The sequence below is a fragment of the Megalopta genalis genome, chromosome 6, assembly GCF_051020955.1.
Source record: "Megalopta genalis isolate 19385.01 chromosome 6, iyMegGena1_principal, whole genome shotgun sequence".
Taxonomy (NCBI): domain Eukaryota; kingdom Metazoa; phylum Arthropoda; class Insecta; order Hymenoptera; family Halictidae; genus Megalopta; species Megalopta genalis.
This window is the reverse complement of record NC_135018.1, coordinates 3,773,153-3,797,812: the sequence shown is the minus strand read 5'-3', so window position 1 is coordinate 3,797,812 and position 24,660 is coordinate 3,773,153. Positions and strand designations below refer to the sequence as shown.

The window sequence follows — 24,660 nt, the reverse complement described above, 5'->3', positions numbered from 1 at the left end:
GTACAAATTCCAACCTATTAGTAAATCTGATTACGAGACATATTGCGGCTCCTTTTAACGCTGACATTCTAATATGCAAAAAATAGATACTTGTATTTAAGTTTTATATAACTGTTGCCGTATTATCGTACAAAAGTAGCACAACAAACATGAACATAGACAAAAGTAGACATAATTAGACAAAATACACAAAAGCAAAGAATAACGATGCAAACTACAACACGCCTTGCCTTCTTTTACGATTGATACATATTCATCTCTGACTTGAACCGCAGCCTTATGATCCGCACAGACATTGCATCTCATGGACTTTTCTGTCTATAGAGTTTGGACAATTCTAAGACTCTTTTATCATTTCTGTGTCGCGCCCAACGTTATCGGTAGTTCCAGAGTTCGTGCACGTTAGCACAGACTCAGGATCCGTAAGTCTGTGCCAAGTCTGCGCCGTTCTCCACGGTCGGTCACAAAGCATCGAGTCGATAATAAAACTCATACCATCGTCCGTTATCTACCATAGCGTCGGTAACGCAGGGCCGTGGCGAGACAATAGCATATAGGCAGACGAAGTTCACGTGGGAAGAAACTTCGTCAACTTTCTGCAATACCAATGGCAGATAGAATGTGTACTTGCCCCATCGGAGCAGCAACGTCGTCGAACTGTCAGGCGCAGGAGCGAATGGTGCGATCGTCCTACGGGTTGCCAGTCGGCAGGAGTTCAGTCGGTGCCAGTCCCGAAACGCGTTCACGTCTGGACATCTTGCGGGGCTCGTTCTCAAAAATGGCAACGAATATGTGCACCTGATAGAGCAGTCCATTCGCTAGCGAAATCGACTCAGTTGAAACGGCACAGGGAACACGGGGCACAATGAATGGCTGACGGGACGTCACGCGGTTTTACGAACGGCTCGTTTGAACACCGGTCGTTGCCAATCACTCGCTGGGGAATACCCGGAATCGTGGCTATCGGGCGGCGTGATTGTCGGTTCACGTTTCAATAATATATTAACGAGCCGCTAGCTTCCCGGCCGGGTTAATAGTGGTACATTGGATGTTAGGCGATTTCGATGGCACACCCGTGACCAATGCTCCCTCAGGACAAAGGTAAGCGAGACCCAGCTGTCAGCTGATTCCAATTCCAAAGGGTTTTTGCCGAAATCGACAGCGCGATTCGCCGCGCACTGTCGAATGTCTTTCTTGAATATTCCGCTAACGATGAACGAGTTACGTGGAACGCCGAACTAGCTCTCGGAGCGTTTAAAGAAACCGCTTCACACGCGATAGCGGCAATAAATCGATAAAGGTTGGCAGTAGTTGACAGTTAATATATCTTATTTATTAATGTGAATGGAACGATCTCTCGTTTAATATGTAAGACAAAGCTAAGAATTGATACAGTCGTTCGATGAGTTACGGAGAGTCGCATGCGAAAATACGTGGTTCTAGCGAACCGGTAATAAAAAATGAAACCAGACGATTGTTTATGTAATAATGACAGAGAAATTACGTTGAAATTTTCTTTCCGAAGAAAGATGATTTGAATATTTATCGATCACGCGTACTTTCGTCGGAACTATTTGACTTGTCTGACTATTGCCGAGCATTTCTACTTGCACCGTGTGCCGATCTATGGTTCCATCGATCTTGCCATCTTTTTTCTTGAAGAAATTAGATCGGATTAGTACGGAACGCGGATAATACGGTGGTATATTCATAAATAAATGCAGGGGCAAAAATTACCGGCAATGATCGGATGTAGAAGCTGAGTGCACCGATGCTCGATGAATTATCTTCATCGATTTTCTGTTGCAGTAGAAAGTTACTCTTTACACGCTTTATCAATCTTTCAGCGTAGAAGAATTTTCCGTTAGGGCATTCTTTTTTTTTAAATAAAATTGTTAACAAATAGGTTATATGCTCGGTGTTCGATGCTTGCGGATTTGATTTAATTAAAAGACTGAACCTTTGGAAATTAGAACGCCGTAATAATTTCGTCATTAAAATATCAGTTATTGCAATTGCTGATATCATTAATAAGTTATCATTTCTGAAATATTGAAATTGTAATTATCCTGGTATATCGAATGTTCCCAGCATTTGTCTATCAAATCGGTCGAAGTGTGACATGCCAGCGGAGCAATTAAATTCCGCACGGACATTGACTCAGCGATTGTGCGTTACCTCGTAGCAAGACGGGAAATGGCAATTTAAATTAATTCATCGATCAATGTACGAATCCTAACCAGCAGAAAGTAAAACCGTGAATCTGGTGCCACCGCGTTCCGACGAATTGGTATTAATTAATTGTTCAATATGTGCAACGTCTTCAATACGAAGTAATGAATTTCTGTGGTAACAGGATAGATAGGAAGCATTTTATTAAAACATAATAAGTATTGGAAATATAACATGAACGTTTAAAATTTTTGTTTATCAGAATTTTCGTGAATTATGAGATTTTAATTTGCTTACGTAACTATCGACATTCTATCTGAAACATCCCGTATGCAAATGATTTATTAACATTGAAAAAGTTTTAAAGGCTTTGGCCATCACGGCTGATACAAATAATATCACGTTTCTACATTATTTATATTAAAATAGCGGTGACACTTATTCGTAAAGGTATTCTGTCAATGATACAGGTATTTTCTTCTTTGTTACATTCTTTAGACAACGTCTGCGTCGTCACGTCTTTTCCATAAGGAAAATGTGACTGTCGAGAGGACGTCGCAATTTATGATAAACTGATATACCTTGAAAGGAAAATGAAGAATGAAATATTCAGTACGCTTAAATTGTCTACGGAAAAATTTGAGTTGAGACGTTCTTCAAGAAGCTTCGTTTTCGTGGAAATCGAATTTGGAAATTCGTCCAAAGCAACGAATATGTCTTTCCATGGTTCACTGATTCTACTTAGAACAGATATTTTACTAGTTTCGCATCTATAAAATCCATTTCTCAGAATTCAAACACATTGTAATTTTTCTTTTATTCCAAACTTTGTAAAGTGTAAGATATCCATAAGAATATGAATTACAATATTTTTTAGTTTTATATTTCCTTAATTTCATTCACAAATCATTCTCCTCTATATTTTTTAAAAGATATATTTTCTGTATACATATTTTGTATATATATATTTTTCCTATATTTTATATTTTTTTTATAATTTCTAAAATTATCCAACGATATTTTATGATTTTAAAGTAAAAGATAGATTATTTGCAACATTATTTGGTTAAAACGATGCTTCTATTTACGTTTTCGTTAGAAAGATAAACTAGACGTGGAACAATTTAAATTATCCATTTTTAATTAGCCTGAGATGAAAGTATCTAGAAGCTTCGCCACGGTGTAATGAACTTGCATGCGAAATTCACTGCGAACGCATAACAAAGTTACACTTCAGAGGGAAAGTGTGTTGTGTAACAAATAATGCGTATAATTCATTTCATATTAGAAGAAAGCCGATATTATTTTATGAAACAATAAATATATTTATTAATACGAGCTCGCATTATTAGAAAGATAACAAGACAAAAGACTAAATTCATGTTTCACGTATGCAATCTAACATGAAAAGTCTATCATACCGGTTAAAATGGCCGATTTTACGTTCCTTATTTTAAAGTTGTTGAAATTATAAAGTGAATGATTGAATAAATTTTTTAATTGAAGGATGCATTATAAGAAAATTAGCGAAAATTTAAGTAAGTTTAATTTAGTCATTTTTACAAAGCAACACACATCAATCACTTTTAGTGTTCAGTCAACGTTGTTGCTTTTAAAAATTGGCGAATAAAAAGCAATATTGAACATGCTTCTTGTATCAACGGTTTTTATTATTTTATAAAAAGATTCCTCAAAATATTATTCGCATAACTATAACAACAGATACCTAATTCGCTATTTTCTCGAAAATGAAAATCTGCAAAATTTTTCAAAATTTCCGTAAACACAAATTTCGATCGATACCAACGAAACTGGCATAAAGTTTCGAGAACGAGTTACGTGCCGGAGAACACGTAAATGGACAAATCGGGACAGGTATCTTTTAATCCTATGTCATTTTTCTCCTGTTTTCCGCACAGCTTATAATGCAACATTGTGCCAGCGTTATAAGGTATTTTAGGAATCCAAATAAAAGGCATAGATCACAACTGAATGGCCGTGTTCGATTCAATTCCCTCGTGTCGCTATCACTTATTTGTTTGCATTCAGTCACATTCGAAATTGCTCGGAATACGTCTCCCGTATTATAATCTCTAAGCTTTCAACAAAGGAACATTCTGGATTAGGTTCAATAGTTTCCTCGATGCTATACGTTGCACTTTATTCGCCCTTTTTTATGTTAAAGTATTCGTTTTTAGGACAACGGGAGGCATGAGATGTTTCTATGGTCTATTCGAAATGTTGATTGACACTTTGCCAAGGATATGAGCATTTGTATGATGTAACGATTACACAATTCTACACACCCGACGCTAATAATGTCTCGAAGGATAGCCATAGATAGCCCATTTTCCAGAAACAGTACGTGAGTGATGCACATTGTGTGAAATTTTAGCAATTCAGTTTTATTTATATTGGCTTTCTTATTGATAAACGTAGTATCAATTTACTGTTGGTAATAACATAAGTTTTTAAGAATATTTTACATTTACACACGAAATAAAGAAAGCAAAAAGTTTCATTAAAAATAATTAGCTTCAAATCCTGATCGTTAACTATTCACGATTAATGTCAGATAAATTTTGCGTAGGAAATATAAAGCCCAGGACTCGTCGTTCGCACAGGCTGTACAATAATGTGGCTTGGAAACTATGCATGCTTAATTATCTGCATAAAGTTTCATGCGAAAAGTTTGCAGAAAATTCGGAATATAGATTTGATCAAAATATTTAATATTATTTGCATAACATGAATATGTTGCGTGAGATTAATCAAGTTCGAGAATCGGTATAGTCTGGTTTGTCACTGAAGAAATTAGTCTGTCCGAATATTGTTAAATATACCTGTTTTACACTGGACGCTGATACCTATTATTTTCTATTATATTATAGCAGTCACATCAACGTCAGATCTTCATGCATTTATGATATCCATAAATTCATGAAATACAAAAACACGTCCGCATTAACAAAATTGAAAGACATTTGTGAGTATTGGAAAAAAAATTCTCTTCAATTTCGTTGGAATGGAGTAATTTATTAAAATGAAACTTTACATAAAAGCGGCACTGTGCTGGAAACGCATTCCCGGATAAATGAGACGATATTAAAATCAAATACGACAAATTTATGAACTGACTTTTCTCTTTCAAGGTACACTCAGAGATAAAATTAGCTTCATACCTTCCTTCGCAAGACATATTAATTGATTCAAACGGCATGAAATGAAGAAATAATTAATCAAAGGGGACACAATATGCAATCAAAATTTTGTTAGTGAATTACTTTCACGATATTACCTCGAAAAGTTTCGACGAATTAATTTGAAAATATAGTATTTCACGTATGCGAGGGATATAACTTTATTGCAAGATATTTTTATTCGGCGAAACCTGAAAAAATATATATATATATCTTTTTTCAGGTTTCGCCGAATAAAAATATCTTGCTTTTATCAATATTCATACATATTCGTGTGCCTGCATTTTATCTGAATATATCAGATTCCTCGCTAACAAATTGAAATTCACATTTCAATATCAAAAGTTAATAAAAAAAAAAGTAGAGAGAGATTTGAAAAAACAGAAAACATGGAAACGTAGCTGTGTTGCTACAGTCTCGATTGGTCGGATGGTTGTGTACCTGTGAAAAGACATCAGTTTCCTAGAGAATTTTCGCAGGTTCCTAGAAACCACGCGTAAACGCGGTAGAGGCACGATCAGCTGCGGAATCTCGCTGCCATGCCGATGGGAATTTCACAATTTCCGGACAGATCCAATAATTTCCTCGTTCGAGACGTGTTCGGTCGCGAGAGCGGGGAACTCGATGAACCTAACGATGATAAAATGGATTTAAATTGCACCGCGTGCGCACACCTGCACGACAAACCGTCCGAGGAAAATTGGCGAGTCCGGGTTCTTACTTTCACCTTCATAAAAACAATTACCCTTCTTTTAATTTTGTTTCTCTCTCGGTGTTACTGCAAATTTTAACACGTACTTCGATATCCTGCCGAGAGTACACCGTATTGAACAACAATATGCTTTCCTCTTGTGACGTCCAAGCAATTGAATAAAAATGTCGATTAAGGGTCCGTGTTATGTTAAAAATACATACAATGACTCCCGTTAATATTCGGACACTTCTTAAAACGGCAATAACTTTTTCAGAACTGGACTAAACGACTTGAATTTTTTTTTAAGATGATGACCATAGCTATAATGCTCTTTTTTAATTTTGCTATTGCTTAGGATGACAAAAAAAAATAAAAGCTATCGTTTTTTAACTTTTTCATCTGAGCCTATAATGAAAATTTAAAAAATGTGTTTTGTAGATCTCGGTAAGTTTTATGCATGTTGAAAATGTTGCCGATATCTATTGACCTTGGTACTAGCTGTAAACAATTAAAGATCGCAAAAATCGCAGTTTTGTCCCGATTTTTGACACTTTCGACCAATAAATGAAAAATGTACAGTTTTTACAATCTTTTAACGCTTGTAACTTGACTTTAAGTTAACTGACTACGATGAAATTTTCAGCATGCATATAACTTACCGAGATCTACAAAACGCATTTTTTAAATTTTCGTAATAAATAGGCTCGGACAAAAAAGTTAAAAAAGTTATTTTGTTTTGTCATTCCAAGTAATAGCAAAATTGTAACAAGATAGTTTAGTCATTGTCTAGTATACCAGTCCCTCTATCATCAAAAAAAAATTCAAATCGTTTATTCTAGTTTTAAAAAAGTTATTGCGTTTTTAAACGTGTCTGAATATTAATGGGAGTCACTGTATATACAATATACACCTCTATTTCAGGTTTCCATATTAAAATATAGCACTCAGGAACTAGCTGACATTTCATGATGAAAATTCGCCAATTAGAGTAGTGGATCCGGTGTGGGATCATCAATTGCCGTGACATGTTAAATTTTTTCATTTAAGAATAAATAAAATTATTCGATAAATGTAGGTTAGTTGTGCCCGAAAACAGGCCAAAGGCACAGCAATTGGTATAAATGACAGTATAAACGTTCGTTGGAGAAAATGTTCATTGAACTTGTCATCATAGTATTTCTGGCAATGAATAGTTCATTTTATATTAGATCACGCAGTTTTGAGCATAAAAAATATTTTACTTTGCGTTATAAGTAAAAGACCTGTCTCGTAATTTGTTGGACTATAATTGAAAGTACTGTTACTATTCAAACATTTATTAGGAAGCCTTGCAAAAATCGTAATTGGTTGGAGTTGCAACGAAAGGTAGAAATGGTTCATTTTCGAACATATTTGACCAACTTTCTGAACTCTGGAACATCGTACTAATTGGTTTGCATATTCGTTATTTTTCCGAATTTCGAGGAAAGAACATTTGCAGAAAGTATAGTTAAAACATTCTACAGTCGGATGGAAAAAAAAGAACAAAAACTATTTTTTTTTGCTTACTATGTTGCATCCTTAAAAGGCAGAAATCGAAACAGTGAAAATATTTCAAATAAAAGTCTATGAAGCACACTGCAAGAGTAATAATATTCATTTATTTTCAGACGATTTGCTCTGAAAAGAAGTCGCTCCGAACGGTAATGGCGAAGTTTTATCGGTCGAAAAGTTACAAGCTCGGGTTGATTGAATGGATAATCATCGTAGATGTGATTCGTGACGGTACATTTTTCTCTGGTCTAGCCATTAGCATGAATCCCTCGGAATCTCTAACTCAATCCCACTGAAATAAAACGAACAACAAGAAAATGTCATTTAAAAAATGAGACTTCGAGCTTCGTCATTTTTCATATCTTTGACTGTAACAGGAAAATGCAATGAATGTTCTAGAATCGTGCTAGAAGCATCTCCTCTAATAATTTCAATGAGTGAGATAGATCGTCTGCGTCGTTATCGAGATATTCTGTAGATATTGCAAACATAAATCTGCAGAAAAATGCACTTAAATCATGTTTTAATTTCACTGTCTGTAAAGTGATAATTTAATCAAAGTAGCAAAAACGTCAAAGCAGTATCAGAACACTAATATACTATCTTTTACTTATTAAAATTATTGAGAGGAGATATCCCTCTGGTTTCAGTTTTGAGGTTGCGTGCAGGTTCACAGTCCATTAATCAATTGTAATGACTCGATGTAGTGTAACTGCATTAATCTCATGGAAATGATGGAAATGGGCTGCGCAAGACGCTTTGAACGTAATGAAGAAAATCTGTCGGAATCTTATGAAAAAGATGCATAATAGAACGATGCTTCTGCTTGGACCGTTTTCATTAAGGATGCAAAGAACGGATTAGGATTGACAGAGCTTGGAGGATTCTGCATAATGTGTCTCGAATGTTTTAAGCACGCTTAAAAACGATCCCATGCGTTTTTATATATATATATACTGGGAGCCAACAAGTTCGGAGTGTTTGAATTATGCAGTGTGTTTCAAAAATATGGTATTCTCTGGAATATGCAGAAGGTTTCTGGACGTAAGCAGCTTAATTCTCTTTTCTATGAGGAAAAGCTGTTTTAATTAGTGCATCTGAAAAGTTACCAATGGTCATGAAATAAAATTTAAGAAAATGGTTCTAAGAAGGATACGCTATTTAAATTTATAACACTGTTACAAGACTTAATTTTATTACGATCTTTCTGTGCCCACCTTCTGTTGACATTGAAGTTCATTCATTTGCATAAAAATTAATATCTAACTGTGTGTAAATAATGGATAATTGTTGCAAATGTGTCTAGTGTTTTCGCTTCAGCTTGACCATTCCTTGACATTTCTAGTAAAAACGGGTATAGACGGCTACAATTATTGGACCAATTATTATTTTCTGATCTATCGATTATCTATCCCGAGGTATCCATTGTGGAAACAACTGTATTATAAACAGTATTAATAGGTGTGGGTAAAAGTAGAAATGATCAGCAATTGTTATTGTTATTAGAATCCATTATCATGCAGCTGAATGGCTCGGTAGATTTGATTTGTTTGTCCGATTAGTACGAGCATTTCTCTTTGATACCACGGCGATAGTTCTGCTGCAAAAGAAGCTCGACAAACGGGGATGATGGAATGGAGGGGGAGGGGGGGGAGGGGCTAGGACACGTTCATCGAAGTGTGAAATTTAAAAGTTACCATTACAGACAGCGGGCGAACGCGCGACAGTGAAACGCGGCACTGCAAACTCGAACGTTAGGTTGAAGCCCATTCAAACTCGATACTCTCTTTGGGAATAAAACCCATGAAACCGAGCGGCCGGTACCATTTTTAAGTTCGGCGAGAGCTTTAAAAGCTGTACACCGGACGAACTAGCTTTTCGAACAATTCGAATTAAACGCTGGCGTCTCTACGCAGGCCTGCTGGACGTTACCAGCAGCAATTTTCATTCGATGCATCGACGTCGATGCAAAACTGTTATATTTTTTAATCGGTATGTTCTAATATACTATAATATACTAATATAATTTTATATTATTTTATTATTATTATTATTATTATTATTATTATTATTATTATTATTATTATTATTATATATTTATGTTGATCATGTTACTGTCAGTCTTTAAATCACTATTTAAATCAATGAGTATGAGAAAAATCATTTTCTTTTGTTGAGCAACCGTGTGTCTTTATATAATTATATCATAATTATAATCACAATAAGGGCACCGGTAAGATTCAAGACAGTAATGATAACAATGACGCTAATAATAATTATCGTAGTAATAATAATGAAATTTCAGGTGGGAGAGGAAGACAGTGATCTTACCTTAGAGGATAAAGGGAAAGAGTAATATGGGAAAGGACGACAAGAGGCGCATCGCGCAACGCAGTGACGGTGAGTGTTCAACAAAATTACTGCTCGTGCTTGCTATTATGCTTGTTCGACCACAAGCGCTACATTTTCGAATATACCAATAAAGATGAAGATGAAATATACGCATTTATGAAACAATTTATGAAAAATAAAAAATAAGAAGAGGATGTTATTTTAATTAATTTATGAAATTATAATTTATAATAGTCACAAAATTCCTTCTTAAATATAGATCAAAGGTAGTCTAATTTAAGGTAGAAATTTCACAGAATATTGCTTAAGTTAATTTTCAATTTACTAAAGCCATGCAAGAAATAAAACTTTAATGAATTTTAAACCTTTTTTAATTCCCTAAAAAGATCCGTGTTTGCATATTAAAAATTACAAAGGAGGCGACGTTAAGTGATAAAGTAAAAAAGTTTTCCAATAATAAAGTAAGAAACGCTTTGGACAGATTTTGTTGAACATGATTTTTCAAACAGTAGAGAAGCTTATACAATATATTAGAATTTAGAATTTGCTGGTTCAAATGACTTTACATTGATTTCATGTATAAATAGTTAAGCATCGTTGACCAAGAATTATAATTAACACATTTGTGTCTTAAAAATTTGGGACACGTGTTTCTCGTGAAAATACAAAACCGAGCAGTAATGAATGCTCCGAAAATGCCGCATCTTTTACATTTATTTGCAGTCGAAAATTCAAGGTATAACTTCCGGGGTGCGCCGTTTAAATTCCAGTCGGCTGAATGCTCGGTCATACGTACACGCACACTGGTCAAAGAACAGAGGCCGACACCCCTAACTCGGGGTTTCTCCCTCGAATACCTTGTTACATTTTGTTCTGCAGTTTTTAAAATACTTCCCTTCCTCTCGATATCGTCGTGTATACACGTCAAGTGTAAAGCGTGAGTCACAGTAGACAATTACACAAGGGTCGGTCAAACGTGAACCGTATATGTATTGTACAACTTCACAGTCATCATGGTTACAGTTTATATATATGGACTGCTACATTTAGCACTGTGAATGAAAACGTTTTCTAGTACATACTCCGCGAAAGCATCATAAATACATCCGTAGTCTATCTATGACGGAAGAAGAATGTCGCTTCGCTAAGTGCAGCACGTTATCCGTCACTCTCGTCGACCGCAAGCAACGTATTGTAGCCGACTCGGTGTTGACTTTGAATGCAAGAAAAGTCTAACACATAAGCATCTCTTCTTTCATCTGTCGGTTTTTTTTTGGCAATAGAGGCCGAGACGACCGTGTGCTAGAGCGCCAAACAGCGGATAGACCTTTGAAAGTTCTCGAGAACAAGGGTCCAATTACATAGAAAGTTAAAGGAAGAGTAAAAACAGGAACGCTTGAGAACTGAATGCTGCGACGCTTTTTTGTCTAGACTCCGACATACATTTCCTAAACTCGTGAGCGGCGTCTTCTGCCTCGGCATCCGCGATTGTTTTTCTTTTCCTCCAATTTCTGAACCTATAGCGCTCGTCTTGCGAATCGGTGGTAAATTTCATTACATTCCCCGAAATTTCCACGAAGCCCGTTAGGCGCACAAACTGAGCTCCGTTATTGTGCTTACCAATATGTCTGGCACAGTGTGTTTAATCCCTTAATGCACAGTTTTTCTGAAAAAGGCCGACCAAAAAAAATCAATTTTTTTTCATGTAAAAAAACACAATTTAGAACGTTGTCTCGGCAAGAAAATTACAAAAATACAAAAATAATCAAAATTTGTATTGCAATTTTGGATTTTGATGACAATTGTCACTTTCTTCTGAGCCGCTTTCCGACAAATTTGCGTATTCATATTCCGATTCTGAATTGCTCATTTTTCAGTATACGTTTTACTAAAATATAACATAAAACAAAATATAATAATAACAATAATGATAATAATGATAATAATAATAACAATTTGAGAACGAGAAAACGTACCAATTGTATAAATATCCAATACACCCACACGCACAACTTTACTTTCTGTCTTCACAAAATAACTCACTGTCTATAAATATACAGTAATCTTTGCAAGTTTACAACACTTTGATAAATATTGAACTCAACTATAAAAGTAGAGAAACAAGTATTTGATATATTTCACGACTAAATCGTAAAATATATGAAACAATATCCTTTATATAAATTCATGAAAATGATACGACGAATTGTAGTCAGTCGTCACGAGTGCAGAAGTGCAAGAAGGGAGTGTTGTGTATCATAGTGGTTGCAAAACAAAACAAAGCGCATGCGCCGTGCAGCGATAAGTTTATCTTTGTAAACAGTGAGTTATTTTGTGATTACAGAAAGTAAACTTGAGTATATTGGATTTTTATACAATTGGTATGATTTCTAATTTTCAGAATATTACTATTATTATTATCATCATTGTTATTATTATTATTATTATTATTATTATTATTATATTTCATTTTACATTATATTTTAGTAAAATATATATTGAAAAATGAGCGAATCAGAATCTGAATATGAATACGCTGTCGGAAAGCGGCTCACAAGGAAGAGATAAGTCATAAGTGATAAGTAGAAAAAGGATATATTTTATACTTGAATAAGTAAGTGTTATAGCTTACAATCCCATGTAAATGATAAATATCAATAAAACGATTGTTTTCTTTTTGCTTTCACATTGTTATTTTCAATTCTCGATTGCATTCGAGCGTGAAAAATTATAGTAACATAAAGTACAACGCCGCTCGAATTATCTCGAGTGTGCACAGTTTGGCCAGTTTAGCGCGCTCGAGTTAACTCGAGCGTGCACGTTAAGGGGTTAAATGGTAAAGTGCCAAGGGATGCGAAACAACATACAATATCTTCTTTCTATCCATTGTAATTTCAAAATGTTGAGCGGATGATACAGCGAACGCGGATCAAGAGAAACATACGTGGAAGGAGCACCGAGGAGAAGAAGTGGGAAGAAGTAGCGTGAAATTCAAGTTGAACGAGTATCGCGCCAGGAGATAGAAGGAAAGACAATAGCCTTGGGAATCTTCGCTGCAGACGGTGCCTAGACGCACCTGACGCGAGTCGTCCCAAGTCGTCGATCTGTTATTGGGATTTCTGCGCGTGCAAGATCCACGGAAGAATCTGCTCGGTCACGACCTCCACTGTTGGCCGTATTATGCGACATTCTCCGCGGGAGCAAATCCAATCACATTCCGTCAAGCGTTTTAATAACAAGAGTAACGCGTAACATCAAGCCGAACCGAGCCGTGCCGTGTCGTGTCGAGGCAGGTAAAATATACAGAACGAAACGTGATTCCTAGAGCAAATCAGAAGGAAATGATTACGTACGGAATGATTGACGTACAGTGGATAGAAACCATATGTTGTATGTGCACACGGTTTTGACGTGACAATGTAACAATTATTAAATATTTCGAAGACTATCAAAGTTTTCTGTAGAAACAAGATATTTTAGGATGTTTATTGAAGGGTTTTCATAAAAGAAACAAAAGCTTCGTGTTGAATTTTCTTACGCAATGTTGATCAATTAAAGTTCTATTCAAACCGAAACTTTTACTTTCAAGAGCTTTCCTTCATTTGTTCTCGTCGGAACTATAATAATATGGAAATGTATTTTCAAGCAGTTTCGCGGTCCATATTTGAAACAAAATCTATTAAAAGGTCTTTCGATCCCTGACCTTTCGAATTATTCTTCATGTAAAATAAAAATTCTTTAATGATTAGAGTGAATTGGAAATGAGACATATAGATATTTAAAAAAATGTGTACTTCATCGACTATTATTATTATACAGTCTATTTTCTACAACACTATGCAAGGTGCAAGTTTTACATTATTTTATTTTAGTTTGACTAATTTTTTTTATGTAAAAATGTTCGTGAATGTGAAAAGAACAGTATAAACTACGCAACGATTTTTCATTTGAACGTGACGAAATTATAAGCAGTAGAACGGTGTAAGCGGAATAGAAAGGTAAGGATTAAACGTATAATATTTTTTGCAAACCATTTTATGCCAAAATCTGATTGTCCAGCTCGTTATTATCCCCTTGAATGCTCATTGTGTAGCAAGATGACAGACCGATGGTGCTTTTAAGCGGCAACAATTCGCTTGATTGGAAAGGAAACGTTTGCGAGCCCTTAACCGTTGAATGTCCTTGTTATCAGTCGGATCCATAGGTGGAGAAAGAAAATGGCACACACGCAAGGCGATGCAAATAGTGGGAGATACAGTGTGCGCGCCGAAGCGTGATGTCGATTTTCCCCAAATTTTTCTTTCAGCGACGCCGAACGATCTCTTAACTACGGAAAATGTCCACCATTTCCACAGAACTGATTAAACCTATTATGCGCGTCTCATTTCCATGCTCTTCTAATGTGAACACCTGATGAACTCCCATACAGCTCATACAAATCTAATATGGGCAGTTTGCTCGTTTTGATGAGTTTCAGTAGTAAATTGTCCGGACCAGTGCGACAATTCCGGATAAAAATCGGTGGTCAATAATTTTGCGCGAAGAAGGGAATCCAGAGCGTGGAGCACAAAAATTTGGTCATGTAATAACTCATTCGTGAAAAAAAAACTTTGAGAATTATTTAACAGAATTGCGTATGTTAAAATGAAGCAGCGAAGTGACACAATCGAAATGTAATTACACTTTGTTTGAAAACGAAACTGTCACGAAACATGTATTACATATTTATTATATATTTTCGACATATTTTTTCGGGGAAATCGAGGTTATGCTGGATATGTTCGAATTTGAATTAACTCGCGATAAATCGATACTTCACATGGATGACATTTTCCTCTCTAAACTTAACTTATTTGTTAGTAATCGGTAACAGAATTGGGCACTCGCGTTTCTGAATGTTTATTACGTATATTACACAAGTGTTTAATTATATTACAACAAGCTCATCGTCATACTCTAAGCAGACATCCATACATGCTGTTTTAAAATATCAAATAGAAAAATATGAGTTTCTTTTCTCACTAGTACAAGAATACTTTTCGCGATTGTTAAGCATAATTAATTATAAACGATGCGCCTTCTACTTAAAATACATAAAACAGATACTGCACTTGGTTTTGGCATTTCTAACCGAGATTCTTCTCTCGAAAATTTCATCTCTCCAGTTCATAATCTAAATTTCAATATAAAATTAACGAACACCGGTTTGCGATTAAAGACACCGAATTAATATCCTCATTTTTATAGTTGAAGCGTCCTATTACGTTCATCGATTTCCAATTCATTCAGATATCTTGAAGGGACGCGACATCGTTAAAAGTTTCAAAAAATCATTCTTTTTGTTAGACGTTCATTTACAGTTTCTTCGGAAAGCTTGCTAATTCGATCTAACAATGAGAGAGCTTTTCGCTCGACGTGTCGCAGGTACTCGCCGGCGGAGGTAAAATATTATTTTTAAATAACATCGCTACAGCGGACAACGCCTATCTACATATTATATCACATGTGAAAAAGCTGCAAACATACAACTCGAACGGCTACGTACAAAAAGAAAAACAGAAGAATTATCGTTAACGATTCCGTGATCGTTAAACGCGAAAGCGAGCACGCTTAATTGCACGTGCGTCCACGACGCGAACAGGTGTCGCGCTATTGTTCATTTTCTCTCTCCCCCTATCTTTTTTTTTCTTTGCCTCGCGCACCCTCGCGCCCTCTTTCTCTCTCCCTTCTACGTTTCCCCTTTATGGCCATATTTTTGCATGCCAACTGACTTGACAACGAAGCTGGCGATTGGCCAATAACGATCGGTTATTCAACTCCGATATTGGCTCCCATCGGAACACAATGTTACTTCGAAAATCTCGATAAACGAGTATGCCGCCAAATAAACACGCACAAGTACCGATAAAACAAATCGCATCCGTCGTACACACAATGGAGTCTCCGGCTCTTTACAGACGATTATTTCTTTAAGAGGTTTAACACTCCACCGTCAAAATATAGCGGTGTAGTTCGGTGTAAATTACGAACTGGAAATTCTTTCAAACGCGCAGAGTTCGCTACTGCTGATTTACCACCGAAGTTATGATATTAAATTCTTTGAATTGTCATAGTTGTCGAACCATATATTTTCTTTTATTTCTTAAAACGATGCAACATTGTCAAAGAATCGGGAAACCGCATAAAGGATATTGAAATGTCATTCGAGTGAAATTGCGAATCTATCGTTGTTTCTGTCGTTTTGGATTCGCTTGAAATATATGTGAACGCTAACGAGGTTTGTGACTTTCGTCGATTCATCATGGCAAAAGTAAAATGTACAAATCGATTCGACAAATTTTTGCAGAGCTCGCGACTAATGCGTTACGAAGTCACTTTAATCGACAGGGATTTCGCATGCGTTTACGCATTGGCCGATTCTCATTCGCGATTCTACTATTCGGTATAAATAATGATTCTTTTACGTCGACTTTTTTTAATTACTTGCTGACGTTTCGTCGAGTATCTACATCATCGACATCTCGAGAGCCAGGGTTTCTTACAAAATATTATTCTGATCGGACTGCCGTAGAATCTTTTCACCAATTTACATAGTCCCAGCATTTCTTACTGGCTTATTCCTCCGATTCCTCTAGATCTCTCTCGCTAATTTTTCTCAGCCGATTCCATCGATCCCGACCGACTCGTCCCATCAATTTCCCTTAATACCACCCGCCGACTTCGACTTCTCCTAGCAAACCTACAGACGTCTGTCTTCCTCCACCTCTTCGTAGAATTTCATCACCTGCTCCCTAGCAGCTTGAGTGACGGAGATCCTGCAAGGATTCGGATCCCAGTTGATGCCTGGACAGCCCATGGACTCGAAACAGGTGACCAAACGTTTGACGTTCGTCGGACAACACTGGACCACCGCCCAAACGCAAGGTGGAGGACTCTTCACCGGCGGTCGTCGAGTCGGCGCTGCAGGGAAGTTCGGCACCTCCATCCCCTTGCGGTGCGGATTAAAGCCCTGCGAATGAACATTTCTCCGTATTTTCAACCGTTTCGAGAAGTTGCGGCCAGCGTTTGCGTCAAGGGAGCACAGCACTCGCCGATTTGAATAGAACTTTGTTGTGCTCTATTGTGATTCAGGACAAGAATAATTTGGTAATCGCGCATTTGTAAAGCGTCCGATGAAATACGAGAAATCGTTGAAAAGTAACGGCATTGTTCCAGAATTAAATTCTTAACATTAGAACTACCAAACCCTTAACCAATGTATATTGTGGTATAATAGTGACATATGACATGATTGGATTTGCAGAAAACACCAAAACCGAAGAAGAAAATATAAACTTAACTCCTTATCGAACACGCAGAAAACATCCTAAACTTCTAATATAATCGATATTAGACAATAGAGAATAACATTTGGTTTATTTAAGTTTCCTACGAATTCTATTGCAATATTGCCTAAAGAATTTGATCTAACTCATAGAAACGTTTAGGTAATATCAGGAGTTGTAAAAGAAAAATTTAGAAACCAGACATTTTGACTAGTTTGGTAGTTCTAGCGTTAACAAATAAGTTACATAAAGATCCACGATCTACTGATAAATCGCAAAACATCTCGGAGGATGAAAACTACGCTTTGAGAATGAGAAAAAACCTACTCGCCTCCATTATGAATGTTTGCTTAATGTTTACTTCATGTTGGAATCGAAATATGAGTCGAACAAGCGTAGTTGTCAGTGGATGGAGCACGAAGTTGAGAAAATGGGAGGCGGGTAAGGATTGGAGCACGCGCGGGGATGTAACGAGAGGCCCGCATGTCTCTTTTCCTTTGCCAGGGAAGGGACTTGCGTTATCATGAAGACTGACGCGTGTAGCTTTGTGTAGGCCGTGTGGTGAATCGGTGCGGCGCTCGGTTTAAAATAATCTTTATTGCGTCGCAACAAGGGTTAGGAAGCAGACGGAATAGGTCTCACCGTGAACTCGATACTATCGCCGAAACGTGACTGTGGAATGACACCCTGCGTGGGCGCAGTCGCCGACGCTTCGGGGCGGATTATTATACTCGCAATCACCGGCAGCGAGTTCAGCCTAGCCTCTTCCTGCCGCCTCCATTGCTCTTTCGTGGCTCTAGCACGCTCCTGGCTTTCTCTGGCCTCCTTCGCTCTGCAAAGTATAACGGGCAAGCACTATCAGCTCGGACCGAAAGAGGAAGCTTATTGTGCGCGGTGCGATCAACGGGTCTGTGTCATTAATATCGCCCGTTTCGTAACACCGCGGCGCACAGTACTACCATATCCCAAAAAGTAGACAGAATTCAATTCTCATAGTATATAGCAGCGAGGAGCTGCTGCAGCAGATACGTTGTATACGTATCAGAGCATCAAACGTCGTTCGAAATCTTCAAATGTGGTGGCTGGTTAGCGAGATATAGATCGTCAAAGTTGAAGGATTTTCAAATGATAACATCTTTAATGTGTCAAGCTAAAGTTCATCCTTAAAAGAGACCATTTATTATAAAGATGAACTTTGCACGTAAGCGACGCAAAATATTTTTCAATAAAGTTTTGTGCTTCGCTCCTCAATATGTCCGAAATACTACATATAATATGAGGGTAAAGAAAAAGTTGCGATAGTCGGCGAAAAAATTTGCTCGTTGTTGCCCATTTTTAAGATATTCAAATACAAATCAACTATTATGGTTTTTTGAGGTTGCTGAATTTGAATATGTTGTGAAAAATGCAATATTTGAAATAGAAAATCAGACACTATAGACGGAAGTGTTATTTATAATATCAGTAATTTTCCGATATTTGGTTATAATTGTTTATCGTACACAAGATCTTAAATATTGTTGACGGAGAGCGTTGATAGGCGCTACTGGACACTCCAATTATAACCAAATATCGGGAAATTACTGACATTATAAATAATACTTGTGTCTATAGCGTCTGATTTTCTATTTCAAATATTGCATTTTTCACAACATATTCAAATAATTCAGCAACCTCAAAAATATAATAGTTGATTTTCATAAAATCGTGTAAATTGTGGCCAACTTTTTGGGAAAGTGGTACAACGACGAAGAGAAATCATTTTTCTCAATGTTCAATATACACGTATTTTTCACTAGAATATACTGCTATGATAGTCGAGTCTTTAACGCAATAAATAATAGTTGGGGTATAGTAATCTTGCACGCTGAGTAATTAGAGATTTATATAATTTATATATTATTTATTTAAAAATTATATTATTATTATTTATATATTATATTATTTATAAATTATTTATTTAAAAAGAAATTTATATAATTAACGATATTAAAGGATTAGCACATCGTGCTTGTTGTAGCAAAGCAACTAAAGTTACGCGGAAACGCATTGAAGTTTTGCCAATGCTTGCTAAGATGTTCTACGAAGCAATTAACTAATTAATTTGGAATTTTATGCTCGCGTTTCAGATGTACATTTATACACTTTATAGCTCGAAGGAAGATTGCAGAAACTCCTCTCTGGCACTTCCTTCCAATTATAAACTGAACTCGATAATGATGTCTGCTACTTTATGCCCTACAATTTTGTTCTCTCTATTTAGTTACAGATGATTCTGTTACCAAGCACAGAGTAATAATGGTTTCTGAACGTAACGGTGCATATAGATAAATTCGTGACTTTCTAAAGTATCAGGTTATATTTTAGCATATTATAAATTGTTATTAAACAATTATGCTTGTGAAAATGTTCGATCAACTAAAAGTTTCTTAAGCCGACTTCCAGCTTCCTACCTAATTTTGATCTTACAAAGACACGACCGAGCCTTTGAGAGCAATAATAATTGGCCTTCTTTCAAGAATTATACACTCCCATTGCATTGCTTTCGAAATTATTCCTGCCTAATATTACTTGCAACACTTGTTGTCGTCGATTACATGCAACATGCGAACTTGTATCCTCTTATCATCGAAGAAAAATGAAAAAAAAGATATCTGCGTTTAAAAATGATTTCTCTTGTCCTCCACTGTTAACCCTTTTAGAATAACTGCTAAAAGTGTTACACCTAAGCGAAAAATACTGACCCAAGTAAATGTAATCTGGTAAAGTTTCAGAAGAAGGTTATAAACACAATTATATATTAGATATTAAAAATATTATATAATATTACATATTATATTATATATTAAAAATACGAAGGAAATAAGCTTTTCTCAAATGTAGTCAGCAACGATATGTCGCTGCTCGATATATTATAAGGGTTAATTATTCATATCACACCTCGCGAAAATAACATCGAAGGTAATTCAAAATCGTGATCGTAGACCGATCACAAATTGCGACTTTCGACACCGATCTCGACTACCTTAATTTCGGACATCTTGTCCGAAATCCGGTCATCCCTTACGGTCGACCGTGTCGACCATTTACCTGTTCTCGGCCCTCTCCCTCTCAGCCTCGATCCTTCTCCTCCTCTCCATCTCCATCCTCTGTCTCTCGAGCTCCGTAGATCTCCTAGCCTCGTTCGCGACTAAATTGGACGGAACAAGACTCGTTTCCTGCCTCCCCCTATGATCCTCGAACCGTCTACGATCTCCGTTCAGCGGGCCCATATTTTCCGGAGAACTCGTTTTTCCGGGATACTCTTGCTTCCGTCTCTCGACCAACATCCGCTGCCGTTGCTCTTCGTACCATCTCGACTGTGACCTCCGAACCTCCTGCTCCCGCCTCCGAGACTCCTCCTGAAGCCTTTCCCTTTCTCGAATTCTCTCCTCTTCAGTTTTTCGAGCGGCGTTCCTCCTTCTGGCCTCGTCCGCGTAGCTCCTGGGATTGACATTCGCCGTGGCTGAGGGACCGTGGTCTCTTCTGGCGCCTCCTAAGCTGGGGTACCTAGATCGATCGTCCCCTCCGGCTTGCTCCACCTTCCTTCTGTGCATCATCCAGTCGTAAGAAGCGTTCCTCGACACTTGAACCGGCTGATTTCTCCTGATGTACTCCTGTAGTTTGCGCTCCTCGTCTAGCCGTCTCCGGTTCTCCTCCTGGGTTCGCCGATCAACGGCGCCATCAACGTTTACCGGCCGGTTGCGCTCTATGTACTCTCGTAGCTTTTGATCCCGTTCCCATTGTCCCCGGGATCCGCTCTCATTAGCGCCGGCCGGTACGTTCGACGGCTGGCTCCTATCCCTCGCTTGCTTCCTCCTCTCCTCCTCCATCTCCTGCCGCCTCTTCAGCATCCATTCCCGCCTCCTATCTTCCAGGTTGACTCTGTCCTCCTTTTGTCTTCGCCTCGCCTCTTCCTCCTGCAATTGCCTTCCCGACGAAGGAGTCGGCGGCCACGACTCTTGCCTCCTGCGGAAACCCTCCGCGCGTCTTCTCGCCTCCTCCATCATCCGATTTCTGTTCGCTTCGCTTTCAAGACGCCGTCTACGCTCGTCCTCCCGTTCCGGTCTCCTCGTCGGCGAAATTTGCGATAGCCTGCGACTCTCTTCCTGTCGTCTTTGTTCTAGCTGCTTCTCGTAATCGCTCCTGATCTTCTCGATGTCCGCATCAGTTCGATTCGCAATCTGGCCGCGTCGCTGGCTCTCTTGTTGTCGCCGTAATTCCTCCCCTTGCCGCCTTAATTCCTCCTCTTTTCTGCGGCGCTCGTAGAATTGTCTGCGTCTCTGGTTCTCCGTCTGCAGCTCGTCGCTGGACACCACGCCCTCTTCCTCGCCGAACCCCCACATGTCCCGCTTCTGGGGTTCACGGTTCTCGGACAGGTCGTTGACAGTCGGCTCTTTAACCCACAGAATCTTGCGAACTTGATTAGCTGTCCTTTGACCCGTGACCGCTTCGGCGCCCTCGAATTGGACACTTCGCTTTGCTCTAACAGAGTCCAGCTTTTCCTTGGCTTTACGCTCGTTTCGGTGAGGCATAGGGGTCAAGGTGGCAAAGTCTGTGGTCGCGCTAGACTCACCCAGATCCCCACGGACTGGTAACTTCTCCGCGTGTTTCTCGTCGTCCTGTAACCAGGAAATAGTTATATAGTGTTCCATTTAAATCAGTTCCCTTGGATATCTACGAAAATGTTGACGACACGAAGGAATGAGAGATGAATCAAAGAAAACTTTCGAGAAGCGGTTTTCGCTACTATTTTTACTCCCTGTATATTATCATGATTGTACAGTAAATTCTTCCTAGTTTGTTCCGCGTTTTTATAGTTGTTGACAATCGGTAACTATAAAAACCAGCCGCAGGGCTCGAATAATCGTAACCGCTCTTTCCGAATTGTCCATTTTCGTGTACAAGCTGAGGATCAATTGGGGAGAATTTACTGTAGTCATTTAAGATGGACCCCAAAACCAGCATTTTTACCGTGTTATCAACTTCGAACAATTTATTTTATAAGTGAATTCTTACCTGAAACTCAGCGTACAAAGTCACGTCTATGTCTCCTCTGTTCTGTTTCATCCCCTTCGTCGTCGTCTCTAATTTCTTGAGCTTGAACAGCTCATCCATCTCCTCGAACTTCTCCTCGGACAGATCATAATCCAGGTCCAGAGATATCGGGGTCACTTCCGACCACAAATCACCTTCATCATTCTTGCTTACAGAGTCTATGGATCTCTTTTGCCTGGAATCAGCTAGTCCTTCGCAACCAACTTGCAATTCTGGCACGCCACCGATGCTGAAAGGATCCGTGTTGGGAGGTGCATCTGAACTGTGATCGTCGAACGAGTTTGATTGTTTGTGCACGAGTTTTGGATTAGAAGCTTTATAATCGGTAGCTTTAGTTTTCTCGTTGCTGTGACTGGTCTTTTTCGGCACCTTGCGTTTAGCATTCATCGGTAGCTTCGACGTAGGCATCGGGTTTGGTAGTAGACGCTCTCTGAGCAGATCCAGCTTGTATATCTCCACCGAGCCAGGTCCTTGATCCTGGAACGTGTCGTCGGCTACAAAGGGATCCTCCGACTGAGACTCTTGAGGAGGTGATCTCGCAGGCACCGAGCTTTCTTCAACATTGATATTCTGATCTAGGAATTTTTGGCCGTTGTATCGGAGCAGCTGTTTATCTTGCAGCAGGGGTGAGAAGTCTTCTGCGGCGCTGTTCCTCATCCCGAAGGATAGCAACTCTTTCTCCAGGTGTTTGATAAGCTCAGATCGTTCTTGAGAATCTTGAAAATGAATATGCGCTTAGGTTGGGTTACAAATTTTGGCTATCTTCTATAATTTAAATAGTTATTAAAATCTCTTAAAATCTCTATAAATATGAAAATCTTGTGAATCTACCGCATAAATTCGAATGTCAATAATCATTTCTTTCAGTTTTCGTTATACTTCGTGGAATATCGTAAAATGGATATTTGAATTGATGTCGATAAAGAATAATATTTACTTTTAGCATGAATAGTAATATTTTCCGTTCAATTACCCAGACGCACGGCAACCAGAGATTGAAGTTTAAAGCGCTCCCTTCGAGAATTACACAATATTCTTGCATCTCGATATTTCAGCTGCATTCAGAGAGGAACATTTCAAGTTTCCAGTGGGCTTCGTAATAATAGATTGACGAAGTAATATTCCAGGCACAAGTTTCGAATCAACGTCATGAATTTAGAATCAAAAGCTACATTCAACAGTTTATTTTGCACTGCTTGAATCGCTAAACAGCTCCCATCAAAACCTATTGTACCGTTTCTAAATGCGAATGGCGATTGCAAATAAAACGCTTACACTTATTTTTGTAGATTGTACGTGTTTCTCAATTAAATGGGCATATTTAACTTTCTCAAAATTTACACTCGCCTTCGAACAATCTAACACAATTTTGTAACTAGTCTTTGAATCTATTCGATTCTTTCTTTAATGTTGACAGAAAGTAACAAGTACAGAAGGAATAACCAATAATGTGGCGAACGACCGCTTTTTATAATTATTTAGTACTTTTTAAACAAGTAAAAGCTGCGAATTTAGATAACCAAATGTACTTCTCGATTATTAAGTAATTAAGTCTCTGCAATGAATTCATAATATCATTCGCCATCATTTATATTCACGCAAATGCGCGTTGCGAAACGATTACACGTTTTGATTACAATTGATTCCATACTACTTGCGTGACGCACACTTCGCAAAAGAGAACTTCGCTTAAGGTTCTCAAATAGTGTAGAAAATTTAACAACGTTACACTCCATTCGCTTTCCTGCAGGATCCACGTAACTTAAAACGCTATTTCGAATAACTCTCGGTCAGATTTCACGCAGTTCCATATTCCTCGAACATAAAATTCTTTCCCGAAATTTCGTTGACTCGCCGCGGCCACTAACACGGAAAATGCAATTCCGTCTCATCCGAGCCTAGCCGAATCTACGTAGAAAGATAGAAACTCGCGCAAACATCCGTAGTCTAGTAATTACAACCGTAATTAATGCTGTAAATTGCAACTCGCGTGACGACCGTCCTAATTCACCGGCGAAAGACTCATTGGCGGTCCTAAGTTACCGGTGTTACGGACTCTGATCAACTTACCACGCTTATCCGTATCATTCCGTTGGAGAACCTCATTACCCGTCCCTACAGCTTCGGAATAATCGAGCTCCCACTATCCTTGATTCACAGGATAGACTGTACGGAGTAGTCGCGTTACTCCTAACACAAATGAGAAAGTAACGACCGCACATACAAAAATAGGGTGTTCCATGTTGCCGCGCGACTGAATTCGCAAAACACTGTTCGACTTTGTAGT

At 38.1% G+C, this 24,660-nt stretch overlaps 2 protein-coding genes across 4 annotated transcripts in view; one reads left to right on the top strand and one right to left on the bottom strand.

Moving 5' to 3' along the window:
- Positions 1-703: 703 nt before the first annotated feature.
- Positions 704-24,660, top strand: part of LOC117223779 (uncharacterized) — a 94,085-nt gene continuing 70,128 nt past the window's right edge. Inside the window, exons 1-2 of the mRNA XM_033476280.2 lie at positions 704-1,101; positions 9,905-9,999. Coding sequence (XP_033332171.1) covers positions 9,957-9,999 — 43 coding nt within the window. The 5' untranslated portion in view covers positions 704-1,101; positions 9,905-9,956. The remainder of the gene's footprint in view (positions 1,102-9,904; positions 10,000-24,660) is intronic.
- LOC117223778 (uncharacterized) overlaps positions 14,835-24,660 on the bottom strand; it is a 50,965-nt gene continuing 41,139 nt past the window's right edge. For all 3 annotated transcript variants that reach the window (XM_033476279.2, XM_033476278.2, XM_033476277.2), the window contains 4 exons: positions 22,335-23,089; positions 20,367-21,937; positions 17,919-18,108; positions 14,835-16,960 (listed from right to left, as the gene is read on the bottom strand). In XM_033476279.2, coding sequence (XP_033332170.2) covers positions 16,691-16,960; positions 17,919-18,108; positions 20,367-21,937; positions 22,335-23,089 — 2,786 coding nt within the window. In that variant the 3' untranslated portion in view covers positions 14,835-16,690. The remainder of the gene's footprint in view (positions 16,961-17,918; positions 18,109-20,366; positions 21,938-22,334; positions 23,090-24,660) is intronic.